The sequence below is a fragment of the Coccidioides immitis genome (genome assembly GCF_000149335.2).
Source record: "Coccidioides immitis RS genomic scaffold supercont3.1, whole genome shotgun sequence".
In the NCBI taxonomy this organism is placed as follows: domain Eukaryota; kingdom Fungi; phylum Ascomycota; class Eurotiomycetes; order Onygenales; family Onygenaceae; genus Coccidioides; species Coccidioides immitis.
In genome coordinates this window covers 3,888,551-3,907,306 of record NW_004504310.1, presented here as the reverse complement: position 1 = coordinate 3,907,306, position 18,756 = coordinate 3,888,551, and the positions used below count along the sequence as shown (strand labels likewise).

Here is an 18,756-nt window from a genome sequence, read left to right as displayed (position 1 = left end):
ATGACTTTCCTCGTGCCGAGGGAGACGCTCCCAGCAGGGACTGGCGCAAGGCGCAGGGACAAGTGTATGTATAACAGCGTGCGAGGTATCTAAATTAGTTATAACTCTTGGTCGAAGAGCCTTTCGTTCTCTACATTTTTATTTAGCCACTCCCTCCTCACGTCTGTTTTTCAATTAAGCCGACTGATTTTCCACGGTTTAACCAAGCTCCTGGTCATCGCGCATCGTTTCTCTCCCAAGCCATATACAGATAAATGCTGTAAGGACATTTAAGGCTCCGCGAGTAGCTCTTTATCGGTGCACCGGGGAGCATTAGAAGTCATCCGGGGAAGAAGACATGGCAGTACAGTTGATATCGATACCAGAGGTGGAGAGATTGAGTGCGTCGGTGATCAGAATTTTGGCCGGAAATCCCGGCAAGGTATGTCATAGTGACATTTCATCTTCCAACTGGAGAACTGCTTATTGAGGATTTACTGATATCGCGGTAGTTCACGTTGCAAGGTTAGTAGTTGCATTTCGCCGGGAGAATCATCCCATGCTTGAAATGAAAGCGGATTTTTTTTTTTTTTTTTTTTTCATTTGCGCCTCTTGGGTGCAAAACCATGGGTAAACGGGGCTAACTTTCTTTAAAACCAGGTACAAATACATATCTCGTCGGTCGTGGACCCCAGCGGCTGCTTATCGACACGGGCGAAGGCAAACCCAGTTGGATCGCAGCGTTAAAATCGGTGCTCGCGGCGGAGAGAGCCACCGTGAGTCAAGCATTGCTTACTCACTGGCATCACGATCATATCGGTGGCGTGGCAGATTTGTCGAGATTATGTCCTAAAGTGAAGATATATAAACATCAGCCAGACGGCGGCCAGGAGGATATACATGATGGGCAAGTTTTCAAGGTCGAGGGGGCAACGTTGACGGCCTTTTATACGCCGGGGCATGCCAGTGATCATATGGCATTTGTGCTAGAGGAGGAAAATGCCATGTTTACGGCCGACAGTGAGTTTTCTCTTTCGACGATGTCTTTGCAGAGCCCTCTCCACACTTTTTTTGCCTTTTCCTTTCTTTTTTCTTTTTTCTTTTTCTTTTTCTTTTTTTTTTCCCCCTTCTTGCGGTGCATAGGTTACTGAGGTCGAAATTCAATAGATGTATTAGGACACGGCACAGCGGTGTTTGAGAACCTCGGGGTCTATCTGACTAGTCTTGAGAAGATGAGCGCTCGGGGGACGAAAACAGGATACCCGGGTCACGGTCCGATCATTGAAGATTGCAAAACGAAAATAGCCGAATATATCAAGCACCGACAACAAAGAGAAAACGAAATCTTGCGTGTTTTGGAATACGGGAGTTTAGAAGCCTCTCCTATGACGGAGTCATCGGAGCGCAAACCCAGCTCCTGGACTCCGATGGAGCTTGTCAAGGTTATCTACCAAAATGTGCCGGAGAATCTGCATCTGCCGGCCGCTTACGGAGTGAGCCAAGTGCTCCTCAAGCTGGAAGACGATGGAAGAGTAATCCATGACCGGAAATCCGATAAATGGACGTTGATCTCTGTGAGATCGACGCTATGAGCATGTAAACTGATTGGATTATTGAATGGGTGCTGTGTGTATGTCTGTATACCCTCCTAGACGCGGCACTGTTGTACAGAGTATCTACATACGTCACTTTATAATGTGGACAATCCCAAGGAACTTTTTGATGAGCTATACTCCGTAGATTATGAGTCTGTTACACTGGCTGCATGGTGCATATGCAGGTGTCCACGAGATGGGTATGACATGCAAGTTGTCGTTGGATGCAAGACTCCGAATTCAAACCTAACAAGCATCAAATCAGCACGTTTCATCACGGCACGCAGGGCTTCTGTTCTCGCGCCGGAGTGGCTGTCGACTCGTTTGGCAATTCCCGAGAAACGAATCGAATTCCAGAGACGGTTGGAGAATCATTCGACAGCAAGGACAGAGCCAAGACGACGGTCAGAGTCAAGACGAAGGGGATAGAAGCTGAGGGGGTTGAGCAATGCCGTCATCGCCAGGTTTCCTGTTGGTTCCACCATCCGAATGCTCCATGCAGTCAGCCATCGATGCAGCAAACTTCCCGCAACTCTGTCAGGGTCCTCTCACTCTCACCGTCCATTTCGTGGGTTCCCGGTTTCCCTTGGAAATGGTCTTGCACGCGCCCGTGGCTCAAATCTTAAATCCAGCTGTCATCGCCCTGCCGTGTCTTCTTCCCTTGCGAGCTGAGGGTTAATAATACATTGATGGAGGAATACCACAGGACAACCGAATTAGGTTAACGTAGATCGAACACGGCGTTTTTAGTTAACTCCAGTCGATGGACTCGCTATTGAAGCGATCCAAGCACCTCCAAAAGCGGACAGAGAGTTCTCTTCCCAACAGAGCCCCTCCCTGTGACGAAGGGCATTGAAGCGCCAAGCAGGTGGCGTCTGACTTTGATCTTGCCCCCATAATCCTTGCTGTGTCCACATCGCACCCAATCCCCAATCCTTTGCTTCGTGAGAAGCGCTTGTTATCTGATGGGGCCCTTGTTAGTTATGTCATACTAAAACGCCGCCTCGAGGGCCAGACCACTGCCGAATCGCCCAAACAAATACCAGTGTCCCGCCATCGACCTCTTACGTAGTCTATCGACAAACCCCACGCTGCTCCAAGCCTTACACAGCATCTTGCACGCTGAACAGCTCGTCTAGCACTGCACTGTCGGGATATATATTCCACGCCCATACAGTTTTCAAATCGTCGTTCCGAAAATCGCCATTGTCACATCAGCAATATCGCCCGCAATGCCGTCCCTCGAGTCCCCGCACAAAGAAGACCCGAGATTGCTTCTGGTTTCCAACCGGCTTCCAATCACCATTAAGCGTTCAGACGATGGCAAGTACGATTCCTCGATGTCGTCAGGCGGTCTCGTAAGCGGGCTAAGTGGTCTCTCAAAGACGACGAGATTTCAATGGTACGGTTGGCCTGGTCTAGAGGTACCGGAGGATGAAATTGAAATAGTCACCAAGAGATTGAAGGATGAATATAATGCGGTGCCTGTGTTCATCGACGATGAACTTGCTGATAGGCATTATAATGGATTTTCAAGTGCGTATCGTGGACCCGTCCTTGGATTTTGAACTTGGATGCCCCATAGCTTGCGGTGTTGCGCGAGAAGCTTCTCAGTTTCAAAACTCTATGCTGACCTATCTGCTTCTCATTCAGACTCAATCCTCTGGCCCCTCTTCCATTATCATCCGGGAGAGATAACCTTCGATGAATCTGCGTGGAATGCTTACCGGGATGCCAACCGCCTTTTCGCAAAAGCCATTGCAAAAGACGTGAGGGATGGTGATTTAGTTTGGGTTCACGATTACCATTTAATGCTCTTACCGTCAATGTTGCGCGAAGAGATCGGAGAGACCAAGTCCAACGTCAAGATAGGCTTCTTTCTTCACACTCCATTTCCCAGCAGCGAGATATATCGTATCTTACCGGTTCGAAATGAGCTCCTTCTCGGTGTTCTCCATTGTGATCTGATTGGATTCCACACATATGACTACGCGCGACATTTTCTGAGCAGTTGCTCTCGGATATTGTAAGACAGAATACGCTAATGCATCTAGGGTGTCATAGGATGGCGGCTGACATGACTACTTTTAGGGGTTTATCTACTACGCCTAACGGTGTGGAGTTTCAGGGCAAGATGGTTTCTGTTGGTGCATTTCCGATCGGCATTGACCCTGATAAGTTCTCCGAAGGGCTAAAGAAGGAAAAAGTGCAAAAACGAATCGCTCAGTTGGAGCAGAAGTTCCAAGGTGTAAAGTTGATGGTCGGAGTCGATAGACTTGACTACATCAAAGGAGTACCTCAAAAATTACATGCCCTGGAAGTATTTTTGACGGACCATCCCGAATGGATTGGCAAAGTCGTTCTTGTCCAAGTTGCGGTTCCGAGCAGACAAGACGTTGAAGAATATCAGAATTTGAGAGCAGTGGTCAATGAGCTTGTTGGGAGGATTAACGGGAAGTTTGGTACGTATTGAGTACACTCATGGGAAGGCAGCTTTAACACTAGTTGTTTAGGCACAGTGGAGTTTATGCCGATTCATTTCATGCATAAATCTGTTAATTTCGACGAGCTCATTGCACTATACGCGGTGTCAGATGCTTGCATCGTGTCGTCAACAAGAGATGGTATGAATCTTGTGTCATACGAATATATCGCAACGCAGCACAAGCGTCATGGTGTCCTTGTTCTTTCTGAATTTGCAGGCGCCGCGCAAAGCCTCAACGGCAGCATCATTGTGAACCCCTGGAATACTGAAGAGCTGGCAGCTGCTTACCAGGAAGCTGTCACCATGAGCGATGAGCAGAGGGCCCTTAACTACTCAAAGCTGGAGAAATATGTACACAAGTTTACTAGGTATGGTTCCTATTTACACGCAGGATCGTCACAGATGAGAACATGGCTAATCACCATCATGCAGCGCATTTTGGGGCCAGTCGTTTGTTTCCGAGTTGACTAGGATATCCGCCCATGGAGAAAAGAAACTGCTCCTGAGACGTTCATCAGTAGCACCCAATGCTGCCGCCGATGTCATAAACAATGATATCGACGGCCACTGACACTATATTTTCCAAAAGCCATTAAGTCAAGGGGGCGCTTTTGATAAATTAAAACGAGGATATGGGGTTAATACGGCGTTATCTTCCTATACTGGGGATTTCCTTGCCCATTCCTTCCCTTGGGCGAACTTATGAGAAGCGATTAGCATGTATGGATGGCCGAGGAAGGGAAGCGGATTAGTTTTATGTCACAATACAACCACACCATGCGGTACATCATTGGAGTCTTTGGAGCTTTAGGGTTAGGCATCTTTGTCCGATTTTGTTTTGCTCAATCCCTTCTCTTCTCTCGGTGGAGGCATTTACATATCTGAAACTGCCCTTGTGCTATTCTTACTTTCCTTCTATCTCACGCGTAAATCTCGATCATTCAGCAAGAGCTGGACTTGGCGATTCCCGGCATGAATAAGTATATGTGCCGCTGCAAGTATACTCTGGACACCAAGGTATCATCAGCTGGCTCCCTTGACGTCCGGCCGTACTCTCTAGGTTGTTTGACATGTTTGTATTTCGGAAAATCTTTGTTCCTTTATTAGCTGACTAATTTAATAGCATCTATTTGATTGGTTCCAAGTCAAAGGTCACGTGAGAGGAAATTCGATCGTGCGGCTTCGATCAATCCTGGTCTGCTGCCAGTGAGTTTCATTCAAGCTGTTCGACTCGAATTGACCCTGTCTGCTGGCTCAGAAGCAGAAGAGGTGCCGCGGCGTGTCAATTGATTGACTGGTCGGACAAATTTTCTGGATAAGAGAGGATTTAGCTGCAAACGATTCTCACTGAAGTCCGCGCTCAGAAGACAACGCAGCTAAATTTTTGCTGAGCTTTTAGATTGGCGGCCGCCAAATTACCTCGAGAGCTTCTTTTGTTCGTTCTTTTAGACTTTTCCTTTTGGCGGCACAAAGACCGGAGGAGCTTCTGCAAAAATGAATACCAGAAGTCTGCTTTGCTTGTCGCGGACAGCGGCCTCCCCTCTCGGATCCTCATTCGCCGCGACAGCATGCCTAAGTAGCAGAAGACCACAATACTTCAACCGACCACAGATCAACGCACCCTTATCGACCGATACATCCTCATCAAACACGAATGCCACGCCCTCCTCACCGCCGCCACCGCCGCCAGAAGAATCCCAAGTCAATCAACTCACCCGCAAACCGCAAACCCCGAGACACTCCATTATCAAGGGTATAACCCACCACAAAACCGGCACCGTCATTTCCGCCGGTAAAAGGGACAAAGTCGTTCAAGTCGTGCACATCACCACACATTGGGACAGAAATCTGCACAAATACTATCCCCTCAAGACAAGGGTCAGCGTATCGGATCCGAACAACTCCCTCCGCGAAGGTGATGTGATCGAATTCTCGAACGGTTTTAATTTCGGAAATCCTAAGAACGTGGTAGAGAGAATTATAGCGCCATTCGAGACGCCGATTAGCGCACGTCCACCAGTCCTGACGGAACCTGAGAGATTTGTGGATGACTCTGTGAAAAGAATGAAAGGCTCGGGAAAGAAACTGGGGCCAGTGAAACGGCAGATACTCGAGAAATTGTTGCACGGAGGGATGCTCTCTAAAGATCGTGTCGAGCACATTAAATTACTGCTCGCGGAGGATTCCGAGAAAACGGAGAATGTTCGGAATACTGCGGTGAGAGCGTGAGAAACAAAGAAATATGAGTAACAAGGAGAAATCCCCGAGTGTTGTCAAACCTCGAATAGAAACTTGTTTTTCTTCTCTTTATTCCGTTCTCGGCGGCAAGACGAAGGGTGTCATTACGCCGCTCTGTATAATATGATGTATGTTTGATAGAATCGAAGAAGTTATCGATTGTTACAAGTATATTCCCAGCATGCACTCCGTGCTCTTTACACTTAACTTATAGGTACGGAATTGAATGTGCCAAGCGATGATAATCAAGCACGAAAGTCAAGAGGCAAGTGCATTGACATAGACTATTACAGAAAACCATATAACTCGGCACGGTGATTGCTATTGATTAATCAATGAAGATTAAAATAACTACATTCTGTAAAAACTGAAAACTGAAAGAAGGCTAGCAAGAAAAGAGCAGAGCTATCGATCATAAACCAGTGCCAATGCAATGCACGTGTTCATTGAAAGCCACCAACCGGTGGATTCAAGTTGATCCAGCATTTCATATCCATACATGTTTGACAGGAGAGCAGCCAACTCCATCCCATGAGCCAACGTACTAGAAAAATCAGGACAATAATAGAACCACAGATGCCGATGCATTTAACTCCCAGAGTACAATTCCCTTAAACCTACTCACAGTATCCACATCACTGCAGGGATTCCCTCGGACCCGAAGGAGGGAAAAGAAGTCAGGAAGAAAAGAGAATAAACAACATGAATTGTCGACTGGCGGAGCTAAGAGCCGCGTTCCCCATAATCTCGTGCCCAGCTTTCGTACTCCTTTAGGCGTTCACGACTGACGCTGGGCCTGATAGAGTAAAGAGACGACTCGAAATCCTTAAAGCGAATTGGGCAGATCTCATCCATGGGTGTGCTAAGGAGAGCTTCGCCGAGGTTGCGAAGAGGGCCCATAGCAGCATCTTTAGCCAAAGCTGTGATATCAGAACCAGAGAACCCTGGGTTAATATAACTACTGTTAGTACCGAGTTTCAAATGGTAACTCAAGTTAATGTGAGGAAAGGGGTAAGAGTTACCGTCAGTAACTTTGACTAGAACATCAATATCCTCCTCCGACAGCTCATGTTTCTGATGGCTAAGTAACTTCTGAAGTTGCAGCTTTCGCACATCATCCTCAGGTAGGGGTATATATTGTCTCCGAACAAATCTCCGCCGGGCTGCATCGTCGATGTCCCACGGCACGTTCGTCGCACCGAGCACAAGAACCCTTGTTGCATCACCTTCAGCTTTCTCTTTGGTTGATTGCTCTCTCCCGGCGGCTGCACGCTGAAGGTCAGACCATTCAACAAGGAATTGGGTTTTCGATCGTCGAGTGGCATCATGGTCGCCACTTAAACGAGAAGAGAGCAACGAATCAATCTCATCAACGAATATTATCGACGGCGCCATGGCTTTTGCTAGAGCGAACAGAGCGCGAACCAGTTTCTCGCTTTCCCCATGCCACTTGGACGTTAAACTCGTTGCTGATATAGAGAAAAATGTCGACTTTGATTCGGTGGCCACTGCCCTTGCAAGCATAGTCTTTCCTGTGCCAGGTGGACCAAAAAGCAGCATTCCTCTTGCGGGTTCACGGAGGCCCATAAATAAATCCGGGCGAAGAAAAGGATAAACGACAGCTTCTTTCAATGCTTTTTTTGCAATTTCTAAACCGGCGATATCGTCCCAATGAACTTCATCGCCCCGAACGACAATTTCATTTAAGATTTGACCTGCCGCATTGCGATCTACTCCTTTCGGAAGATTTTTCATAATGTTACAGAAGTCTTTATCAGTTCTTATCTCCTCTGCGAACGGATCCTCGTCGTCACTAGACTCCACCTGGTTTCGGGGTGTTTCTGGTGGCAACGGTGATGAATCTTTCTTTGGCTGGACGGGAGAACTCGTTGCAGAGTGAGACTGCTCGTGGCTGATATTCTGCTTTGCAGAATTGTCATTATGCCCTTTACCACCAGGCCGGCGGGCCTTCTCATTTTTTTGGCCCGAAGATGTAGGCTTAAAAAGCGGTGTCCCATCGGCTGCTGGCGGTTGTCCAGGAGACTTCCCTGGCTGACTCTCTGGCCCTTTGCGTGCCAAATTGGAGGACGCTTTGGCTTGGGGGGTTACAGGACCTGATGACAGCGTATTTCCAGATTCTGGATACTCTTTCCGGTATTTAGGATATGCAGAGGCGGGTGCGCCAAGTTTTGATATCGTTGCAGCCTTTGCAGATAGCGCATCCGTTGTATCTGGGTTGCGATATGATCTTGCAGATGTATTTGAGTCTTCAGGTAATGGTTCCGGTTCAGCGGGGCGACGTGTAGCTGCCGCTGCCGCGCCTGACGCCAAGTTTACCGCTGGATTTCCTAACTTCCTCGGGCGTGCGTCTGGTCGTAGACTAGAATCCACCCATTTTCTGGCGGTGGAATCACTTACGGGGGTGGAGTGCGTCATATGTGGGCCAGATGGTCGGGAATGTAAAGCGCTCCAAGCTAGGTCTGCTGCTTGCGATGCAGCTGGGCGAGATACCCGACGGGAATTTTTGTCTCGCATCTCGGGTGACTTCTTGTCCTTAGATCCCCTCAAAGTCGGCAACAGCACTGTTCTTTCCTCAGAACTTGCGGATCTCGATAGCTTTGAGGGGGTGACCGCATTTGCTACCCGATTAGTGTTTCGAGCTTGAGGTCGTGGAGGTAAAGCCGGTCGTGGTAGATCCGGATAACCGAGCGATGGAACTGTACCATCACCAATCCACCCAGGGGAAGGGATACCTTGTCCCGTATCAGCATGGGTTGTTCCCATGCTAGACTCGCCACACAATCCGGACTTGTCCTTTCCTTCTTCTAGCAGTGCCGTTCTACGGCTTTCCCGAAGAGCTTCAAGCAAATCTATACGCTCCTTGCATTGCGTCTCTAACTCTTGGATTGACTTCTGCAGAGCGCGCTCGGTTTCGTTTTGTGGGACGTAGCTCGAGGATATAGAGGCATTGTGGCGATATATGGTATCCAGGGATTCCCGCCAGGACCGTAGGGCTTCTTGTTCATTATTCTATACACAGTGAATCGGTTAGCGATGCGTTCCCAACAATCAAGCGCTATAAGACACAAAGAACCACCGACGAACGGAACTGTTCGGGAAAAAAAAGAGTGCCAGGGTATATATCCGCGGAAACCGGCTGGGTGTTCCCGGCCAGTAGTGCAGCAAATGGATCGCAGCAACGGGGGGGGAGGTGTGCTTGAGCGAGAATTGCATACCCGTCCTTCAAAGTACACGGCAGTCGAACACATCAGATAACACTCATCGTACGTCTTCTGCATCAACGACCCGGGGCTCGAACGCAACATTATAGGCGTGGCAATGTGGGCGGATCAAGCTCCTCCATCTGAAGATCACTGCATACAAACGCCGTCCGAGACGATGCGACGGGCAGGCAAGAGGGAAAGTGCAATCTACACTTGCAACACAGACATTCGCTGCTGGCCGGTAAAATGTTCGATCTCGATAGACTTTTTCGTCCGTTATTTGGCTGGGGAATGACGTTAAGTCGTTCTGTGGTTCGCTCGTGGCTCCTGTTCCGGCGTTTCGTTGTCTGAAGAGTCCACCCCGCCGCGCAAGCGGTGGTGGATGAAAAGAAGTTCAGTTAACGGGTCATAAGGCCTCGGACGGTATGGCCGGAATTGCTCAAGGCCAAATTCGGTTCGCCATTAGGGATTGTAAAACGACGAGGTCTCTGGTGGAATTGTCCCTGCTGGGCGAGTTGTATGACGTCGAGGTGCCAACTCTTGAGAGGCCGTCGTTCCGCATCATACCACAGTGTCACGGCCAGCAACAGAATCTGCAACGGCTACTCCCCTACATAAATATTAACTGGACTCAGATTCGAGCCCGAGTTCATTTCCTTCTATCATACTTTGAGAGACTCGCATGCGGGTATGATGGCTGCGCGCTGGCCTCTACTCTGGCTCGAGAAAAGACGACTTGCATACCCCCGCAAATTAGCGGCGCAAGGTGCAGGCTGAATACACGACGGGATAGTCAATTCGGGAGACCTATGGGCCTATGTAGGACTTGAAAAAGGGGACTATCGAAATAGCTGAAAACGATATTTTTAATAGACCACCTAGTTAGGCAAAAAGGCCAATCAGCCAGGGGGGTGAGTTTTCAATATCCCTAACAGTTTTTGCCCTTTTTGTACATATTTCTCCGTTTCTATTTTACTCCTCGGACTGCAACTTCGGTGTTTCCAATGCCCTCGTAATCCTCCTGGAAAGGCCTCATCTGAGAAGCAAAATTGATTAACAAGGGCCAACTGGAACCGAACCAGTCCCCTTTCACATTCATACTGTTAGCTGATTTGAAAGAACCCGATTCCATCAGATCTGCGAGGATATACCAACAGACCCCGTTGCCGAGATGGGCTTCCAACACATCGTGATTCTTCAACCCGAAAGGTCCGTGAATCCGTGAATCCGATCTGCGATTGTCGCTAGATTTGAACTATCTGGTGTGGTGCATTGCTAAGTCTTCTGGCAGCAGGTCTCTGCCGTCTGACTACTTGCTTCTAAGGCGTCAAGATTATTTATTCGCGCCTATGTTTTACTATTAGATTTCCTCATATATTCAAACCGGGTACACACTGCCACCTTGGGGCTGAATCATGAACGTCGCGAGTCCAAATGCTCCCGAACGTATCCATGCCTTTGTAGCAAATGACGAGGCCCTCGTCGGGTTAAGAGGAGCTCGTCCACGTTGAGATCGGTGTTCCCGCGGCTATATACAGGGGCCTACCACCCAGCCAATGTCCCATCTCCTAATATTCTTCAATCCCAAATGGGTTCGCATGTGTATCTGCACCGCGCTCAAGCGAATAATCCATTTATTATATTTGAGACTCTTGCAAATCTGGACGTCACGGGAATACTCCCACGATCGGAGTCTTACAAATGTAAGACATACGGACAGAAGTTGTAAGGGTATACCCGAGATAGGACCCATTCCCAACGAAATGATTTTCACGCAACGGTACGTCGTCCCGCCATCTGGCATCGGGTTTCCTAGGATGCGTTACCCTCGCAAAACCGGTAAACTGGTACATTTCATTGAGCGCGTACTGGCTGAAGTCGCACGCATAGCCGAAAGGAAGAAAATAAATAAAGCAGAGAAAACAAAAGAAAATCCAACCGGATAGAACTGTATCCAACCAATAAGAGCAAATCTGATGGATTTATGTGCTTTGAACATTTAAAGCGAGAAATTTCCGCTCAATCGTTCCTATGTATTTCCAGCTGACAAGGGGATAGGGAATGGAAAGGAAATGCTCTGGTGCACACAAAGCCTCTCTGCCACTGGACGCCCAACCCAAGATGTAAAAAAACGACAAGTGTGAAAATATAAAATCTAAACCCAGGAGAAACCGTTCCATACTTTTTCATCCAGCAAAGGATAGAAATCTGCCGCATTATTAAAGGGAATAATCTAGTGCACATGTTTCGATACAGAACATATACACAATAAAGGAAGAGGCACTGAAAGCGTGGGGGTATACCAACGTCTAGGCGGCGGAGTCGCCGTAGTGTCTCTTGAAATATGCTTTGGCCATTTCGTATGAACTCCTACATTGACGTTAGCGAGTGCTACCGCAAATGGAGCGCCCTTGGCGAGTCAAATGTAAATGTGCTCGACAAGACCGCCGATCTGACTCACCAGCAAATAGCAGTGCTTGGCATTGTGGCGATGATTCTAGGTCGCATTCCACGGAAAAACCCAGACCAGCCGTACTGTTTCTTGATAATGGCAGCTGCGTTGAATAAACCGCGAGCGGTTCGAACTTCGTCGTCCTTTGCGAGTCCTCGTGTTTGTAGTACGGTCTTGATAACATCGAGAGGTGTTGTAACCGCTGCTGCAACTGCTCCAGCTAAAGCGCCAGCGACACAGTGGGTGAGGGGGTCATATTTCTTGGACGGATTCATTATCTTCGACGTGGATTCGTATGCGATAAATTGAGTAGCAGTGAAAGGAATTGTCATGCACAATGTTGTCGGATAAGATACGTAGAAAGCGCGCATTCCTTCGGCCCGATAGACAGTTGTGGCACATTGCCAGATGGTCTTGTGCGTAGAGCCATGGACTTGCATCCGTTGTTTGATGACTGAGCATCAAGTGTTAGTATCTGGAATACTCGAATAGGGGAATACGAGGAGCTCCTTACCGTCAAAGGGATTCATCAATGCGTCACTTGTAATAGTTGCGCATGCTCCACTCAAACCTAGCCGCATTTAATCAATACAAGGTCCAATTGGGCCTGCTTTGGGCCTGCTTGGGAAATCGGAGCAAGCCGGCATGCTTACCTGCAGCGAATGGATGGTGGCCATCTCCAACATTACCTCCGGCAAGGTCCTTAACTACTTCATAAGTGCCGAAATAGACAGCATGAGCAGGGCCTGTTGAGCACAATGAATATCAGCCATTTGCAAGAGCGCCTTCGCGCCTGGAAGCGAGGGATTCTAGGTGTTGTCATACCAGCGCCGACAATGACGCTCGATACACCCTTCCAAAGTGTCCTCCAGCCTTCAACGCGCGAAATCGTAGTAAACGCATTGCTAAGACCTGTATACAATCCTCCAGCAGAAGGGTTCAAAACTTGCATTCGAGTCTGTTTAACGAGAGAACAATCAGCCACGGGCGTACTGGGCAAGATGAAAGCCTGAAATGATCCTGGGAGGGGAAAAAGAGCCCAAGGAGCACCGGTTCTCTTCTCTCTTGCGAAACCTGGAAAGGAGATCGGCTTACCTTCAGGAGATCGACTGGGTACATAACAGAGTGTTCCTAGACGGGAGCTACCGTCAGCCTTCCTCTCTTACTATACCAATATTGTTTGTCCTTCACGGGCGAAACCGCCGAAGCGACACGCAGAAACGGAGACATACCGCAATACCAGCGAAAGCACCGGCTATCATATTATGCCCGAGGGAGTAATTCGAAGGAAGCGCCTCATAGCTAATCACAAGGGAGGTTGCACCGTTAGCATCAGAAGCTCAAAGGTCTTTGGCACTCCCCCCTGGCCTGCATGAAGAAGAGGGCGATTTGATAGGGAAAGGGCAAATCATACTCATATTCCTCGCCGGGAACACGGTCTGGAGAGGCCATTTAAAGCTGATTCTTGCAGCCGGAGCTGCGCGGTGGTCTACTGATATGTCGCGACGGACTGGCCTCCAAAAATTCGAGCTATGGAGGCTTGAGGTCTTTGCGCACTGGGGCGAATTATGTGGATGACGTGAGAAGAGGAAGAGCGAGGGAACTGGGCGTTGGAGGATGAAGTCAATGGGAACAGAGGGAATCACAGGGCAATAGCTGTGAATTTAAAATGGAATTTCTATACAGAAGAGAATGAGACGAAGAGGTGGAGTGCTAGAAGAAGGAAGGTAACAAAAGAGTTAAGAATGTCAGTTTTCTGATAGCTGGGATGGGGAAGTTTTTCTCTTTCAAGCACCATTCATGGCTCGGCGCGGGCACATTTTCCACTAGCTTCAATTGTGCTGCAACCAATGGCTCACCAGCCAAGCATCAAACCGCACACCGGAGAAGCGCCCTTCAGAGAGAGAGCCGGGTGTTTTGCTTGCTCATCTGGCAACTGGTTTGCTCCAGTTATTCCCTAAAATCCATCTGATGGCTATTCTGGGTTGGTACTGCACCGTCCAAGGCGAACCCTCTACCGTGGTCTACTATATCCGCATTTTCTTATTCCCACCCACCCTGAAACCGATCCTCCCCAGTTGCCTCCTCTGTTCAGAAGATGAGGATGATGGAAAACCCGGAGTTAACAGATTCGGCGAAAAAAAATATTCCAACACCCGTCCGTCTTTCTCTCTCTCTATACAGAGTAATCTCTACATCCAAAGAGAACATATCTAAACTCTGTGTCAAGCGAAAATTAGAGCTGTCGGACATTTTGTTCCAGAACTTCTCGCCGCAAAGACAGAGCCGTATTAAGGACCGTTCAGCTTCCAGAAAGAGTTTGTGCATCTCCGAGGCGGACATCGCCAAGGCTCAAATCCTGACACATCCAACAGTGCATCCATCCTCAGTAGAAGTACACCCAGTACATGGCACATTTCGGTCATCATTCTCGGCCACAAAAGTTCGGGCAGCAGCATTTCATGAATAGTTCAAGACACGATATTCCCAAAAGAGACCTGACTCGAGGCGCTGCGAAACCGGGAGTGCATCACCAAGCCGCCACCAGCCCTCGGAGGCTATCGGAGTTCCCATGTTACGTAACTAAACGATCAGATAACTAACTAACTAACCAAACTAAATTGACCGCAAGCCGCGAGCAGATGGAAGCATCCACAACCCACAAAACACTCTTTGGGGGGACAAAAGAGGCAAAGGTGGGGAGAGAGAGTTCACGAATTGGCTACGGAAGCCTCCGTTAGCCCCGTCGGGCTTAAAATCCTAGGTCGATTACTGCTCTTGTATCGCCAAATCTCCGCCCGGAGTGCCCGGCGTTTGCAACCCTTGCAGTAGCGCATCCACACGGCGACACACGGAAGAATTCTTCCAGCAACAGTGATAATCTAATCTAATCCATCGATGTTCTAAGTCATCCTCGGCTTTCCTCCCGGGCGAACGCCTCGGATCTGATAAACCTAAAACCTAAAAATACGGTTGGCCATGACATAATCACATGAGAGCACGAAATTCCAATCCACGACAGACACGCGAGCATACGCCCAGGGTGAAGGCCAGGTGGACGGGGGCGCGCGTGCTCATCGGGGTCCACGCGACGGGGGGTAGCGAGGTTCTCGAAGGAGAACCGAAGATTCCGCTATTGGCTGTCAAGCCTGATTCTCTCTCATCCGAGAAACCGTGTCTCTCCGGCATTTACCGTCTTCATTTCTAATGGCTGCGCTCTCTCATCAAAATAGATCAGATAAAATGCAAAAACGGTACTCCGTAGTCTATGTGGAATATAGCAGCATATTATACATTTAATTCTGCTATCAGAGTCATCATGTAATTTTGGTAATATCCTCCTATGCATATCAAGAAAATATTGTCGCCATGTCAAATGTTTTGAGATCATGCGTCGTGTCCCGTTAAAGTAAATATAAAAGCCTTCGTAGATAGCATAAACGAAGAATTAGGCACTGAGAACTGTTCAGGTTACATATGTTTCGAAACTGGTCAGATAATTGCAAATATGCTACCCTTTACGCCAGGCATAAAATCTTCAACCATCATCAAGACCAGATATAGCTGAGAAAAAAAAAAAGAAAAAAGAAAAAAAATGAGAGAAGAATCCTTAGTCTATGCCATGGTAATATCAACATTGAAGGACCATTCCCCTGTTACAGCCAAAACGAAGTCAGCAAAATCAGCAATTCAACTTGTCCTATCATGGAAACGTACCAGCTTTCAAATTCTCAGCTGTATAGCTGAGTAACGTGCATCGCCTTCGATCGCAATATGCTGTCTTATCTAGAATGTCGCCCTTCACTTCCGCTAATTCGGCAACGGGCTTTTCGAACATCTCACTTAAGCTTTCCACGGCCAATTCTAGGTCCTTCTGGTTGTCTTCAAACATCTCGGTCAAATTGTTACGCGCAAGGTAAAAGGCGAAAGCATATGTCCACTTAAGTGTCTGCCTGCACTCTTGGAGAGTTCGGGAGGCCGTATCCAAAAATTGCACCTCGATCCACGACATGCCTGATTGAGTCTGGAGGTTTACCATCTTCTTTTCCGTCTTCAGATATAGATCCTTGTCGAGCTTGGCCGACTGCTCGTGATTTGCATAACGGTTGTAATAATGGAGATATCTTTCAAGAGATCTTCGAGACCGCGCCTGGGCATCCCGCGCCTCGGCGCCAGACTTCTCTTCGTAACGATTGCAGTTATACCAGCTGGTGCCGTGTTCTGACCACAGGCCCATACACATCCAGCAAAATTCGTGCTTGCACTTTCGACATGTCATATGGTTACATCCACCATTCTTTTCTATTGTCGAGTGACATTTGGGACACTCCTTAGTGTTGGCTGATATCCAGTTTGCGGTTTCTGAATCGTCCTTGCACTTCTTCAACCACATTTTGACAATGGCGCAGGGAGCGGGTTGATGATCGTTTAGAGTACAGCCGAAGCAGAACATGTGTGCGCACGAGCAACGTACTGTGGGGACGATCCGGTCGAGTCCTCGCGTCTTTACCGAGCAATCCACGGCAAATTCGCAATTCGGGGCCGGGCACCATTTCAAGTTCGCTTTGTCGTCAACGTAGGTTCTTGTTAAGAGGATATGGTACCTAATGAACGAAGTGTATGTTAGCACCTTCCCATATTACGGGAAACAAGACACGGAGCACCATACCTCTCCTTAATGTCATCCGGAACGAGTAATTCGAGACTTTTCGAGTCCACAATTTGTTGACACTGGTCTTGCGGGCATTGTATCCTAGCTGCCTCACCTTCCTCCTTGATTTTCTGCACAAGATAATGACGATAGCAATCAACGCAGAATCTATGACCACATCGCATGGCAAATGTTTGCAAATCCTCGCCGTCCTCACAGCAAATATCACACATAAACCCATCGACAACTTCCGTCTTCGGCGTTCCGGTGATATTAGACCCTAGTCCCGCCTCTTCTAATATTTTCTCTGGGTGGTCCATATACGACTCGATCAGCCTCTCTCTGTTCCACCGACCGAACCGGAGTAAAATAGCCGCAGACTCAGGGGGTAGGCCGAGGATAGAGGAGACCTCGTTGATCTGTACCGTTTGCTCTCGTTGTATATCATCCGGGCTCAGGACTTTGAATTCGACTTCATAGGCTTTCCGTGACTTCTTCGTTACTTCTTTCTCGTCCGTGAAAGAGGCACCCAGGTCAGCGTCAAAATCTATGGTGCAGGACAATGAAACATTAGCGTTCGAATCCCGAAGGGATAAAATCATCCTCATGGATAAGCCAGGCATGAATCGATAGCTCCTCAGCATACCTTCACCTAGACTGTCCTCATCACTATCTTGAGTATCAATGAAATCCATATCTTCGTCAAGCTGGCTTGTCACATCGCTCATGAACTCGTCGTCCGAATCCATGATGACGGTATCTCCAACCGTGCAGCTCCGTATGTAAGAATGAAGGATGGCTAGAGTTCTCCAGCCTTGCTGGACTGCTGTTGCCTTCCCAACTTTGGGTGGGAGGTGGTCACGCGTTCTATGTGGTATCTGTTGAGTTGCAGATGTCCCTGTGAAAGGAAGGAAAAAAGACCCTCTGTCACGCCACAGCCTTTGCTGAGTTACAGGGTTGTGTTGGGAGTGTGGATTGTGAGCGCGCTTGTTTCTGGAGGGTTGGGTGGGAGTGACGGCTATGCAGCAAAGGAGGTGTGGTGCTGAAAGGAAACAGAACAAAGTGTTTGAATGCGAAATTCTGAAGTCAGGGCATGTGCTCAGGTGTTTGTGATCTATACAGCTGTTTGCTTTGTCCAATATACAATATATAGATATATTGTGCCTATTTCAAGACTGCGCCCCTTGGTGCCTACATGAACTAGTTAGAGGGGTGAAATTCGGGCCGGCCGCTGACAAGTGGGGTATAGCCCGATTTCACGGCTGGCGGCCACAGTGATGCTGGTTTCTGGGCAGGCTCTCATGGCTAGAGAAAATGCGCCTGCTCCAGTTTTTAGGATATTTGTTCAGCTTTGTACGGAGTATACTTGATAAGATCTAAGCGCAGTCTATGTATTTAGCAGCCCTGGAATGTTCCCATTCTCCCTCTGCCTAACCTCGTCTCCCCACCAACAAGCTTAGAACACAGTCAAAGCATTCAAGTTTACGCAATGGTCGGTCCAATTGCTTTTGGCTTGGACGAGCCTGATGCTCAAATTTGGAACTGGCGCTCCGCAATTTTGCCCTTTGCTTTTTTTTTTTCCCTTCTTAGTTAAATAACTAACTACGTGGATGGATAGCCTACCGAAGCCTTCCTCCTAGGAAAGGGTTGTTCTCGGGTATTCCGCCATCTATGACACATTACCAGCAGCAGACTGAAAAAGCTCACCCCCAAGGAAAGAGACTGGGGGGCGGACGAAGATGGTTCTCTGATCAATACATGCAATGCGCACCGAGCCCTCAAGGAGCTCGTACGCGGTACATCAAGGCGTTATAGTGAGATACGGGGGATGTAAGTGGTAGGCTTACATTATAGTTCTGTTCCCAGTGTTTCCGCAGCTAGATCTTTTTGATACAGATACAGTGAAATAGCAGCTACAATGAGCGTACAGAATAATAGTGTGGTAGATCGAAGGTAGATAAATATGGTTTTGCTGAAATCTTCGGCTCTTTTCGGAAGAGCTCTGGATACTAGAACTTGAAGGAGTACCCTGAGATTCTGGTCTCAGTGTAAGGAGTCAGTCAAGATATGCTACCATAGTGGTATGGTGCGAGTGGATGAGAGGATGTATCTCAGGAAAATCCTTAACCAAC

At 48.2% G+C, this 18,756-nt stretch overlaps 6 protein-coding genes across 7 annotated transcripts; 3 read left to right on the top strand and 3 right to left on the bottom strand.

Annotated features, from left to right (window-relative positions):
- Positions 1–19: 19 nt before the first annotated feature.
- On the top strand, positions 20–1,706 carry CIMG_01730 (metallo-beta-lactamase). The gene is made up of 4 exons (XM_001247958.2): positions 20–421; positions 492–504; positions 640–999; positions 1,147–1,706. Exons 1-4 carry the CDS (start codon positions 338–340, stop codon positions 1,569–1,571), a joined length of 882 nt encoding a protein of 293 aa, XP_001247959.2. The 5' UTR covers positions 20–337; the 3' UTR covers positions 1,572–1,706.
- A 1,084-nt stretch (positions 1,707–2,790) lies between these two features.
- On the top strand, positions 2,791–4,915 carry CIMG_01731 (alpha,alpha-trehalose-phosphate synthase [UDP-forming] 1). The gene is made up of 5 exons (XM_001247959.2): positions 2,791–3,110; positions 3,228–3,600; positions 3,666–4,036; positions 4,088–4,427; positions 4,492–4,915. Exons 1-5 carry the CDS (start codon positions 2,807–2,809, stop codon positions 4,628–4,630), a joined length of 1,527 nt encoding a protein of 508 aa, XP_001247960.1. The 5' UTR covers positions 2,791–2,806; the 3' UTR covers positions 4,631–4,915.
- A 547-nt stretch (positions 4,916–5,462) lies between these two features.
- CIMG_01732 (uncharacterized protein) lies at positions 5,463–6,465 on the top strand. The gene has a single exon (XM_001247960.2). The coding sequence runs from the start codon at positions 5,554–5,556 to the stop codon at positions 6,286–6,288; it is 735 nt and encodes a 244-aa protein (XP_001247961.2). The 5' UTR covers positions 5,463–5,553; the 3' UTR covers positions 6,289–6,465.
- An 82-nt stretch (positions 6,466–6,547) lies between these two features.
- On the bottom strand, positions 6,548–10,193 carry CIMG_01733. 2 transcript variants are annotated; one of them, XM_004445708.1, is made up of 3 exons: positions 9,534–10,193; positions 7,320–9,327; positions 6,548–7,241 (listed from the first exon to the last, which is right to left on the bottom strand). In XM_004445708.1, exons 1-3 carry the CDS (start codon positions 9,621–9,623, stop codon positions 7,021–7,023), a joined length of 2,319 nt encoding a protein of 772 aa, XP_004445765.1. In that variant the 5' UTR covers positions 9,624–10,193; the 3' UTR covers positions 6,548–7,020. The 2 variants fall into 2 exon arrangements, with proteins under 2 accessions (XP_004445765.1, XP_004445764.1); XM_004445707.1 differs by having other exon boundaries at positions 6,548–9,327.
- A 1,159-nt stretch (positions 10,194–11,352) lies between these two features.
- On the bottom strand, positions 11,353–13,688 carry CIMG_01735 (mitochondrial RNA splicing protein). Its single transcript, XM_001247963.2, has 8 exons — positions 13,388–13,688; positions 13,206–13,275; positions 13,069–13,104; positions 12,799–12,931; positions 12,627–12,719; positions 12,488–12,544; positions 11,983–12,427; positions 11,353–11,891 (listed from the first exon to the last, which is right to left on the bottom strand). The coding sequence occupies exons 1-8, from the start codon at positions 13,423–13,425 to the stop codon at positions 11,831–11,833; spliced, it is 933 nt and encodes a 310-aa protein (XP_001247964.1). The 5' UTR covers positions 13,426–13,688; the 3' UTR covers positions 11,353–11,830.
- A 1,494-nt stretch (positions 13,689–15,182) lies between these two features.
- On the bottom strand, positions 15,183–17,751 carry CIMG_01736 (IBR domain-containing protein). The gene is made up of 4 exons (XM_001247964.2): positions 17,271–17,751; positions 16,643–17,171; positions 15,691–16,577; positions 15,183–15,626 (listed from the first exon to the last, which is right to left on the bottom strand). Exons 1-4 carry the CDS (start codon positions 17,371–17,373, stop codon positions 15,589–15,591), a joined length of 1,557 nt encoding a protein of 518 aa, XP_001247965.1. The 5' UTR covers positions 17,374–17,751; the 3' UTR covers positions 15,183–15,588.
- Between the last annotated feature and the right edge of the window lie 1,005 nt (positions 17,752–18,756).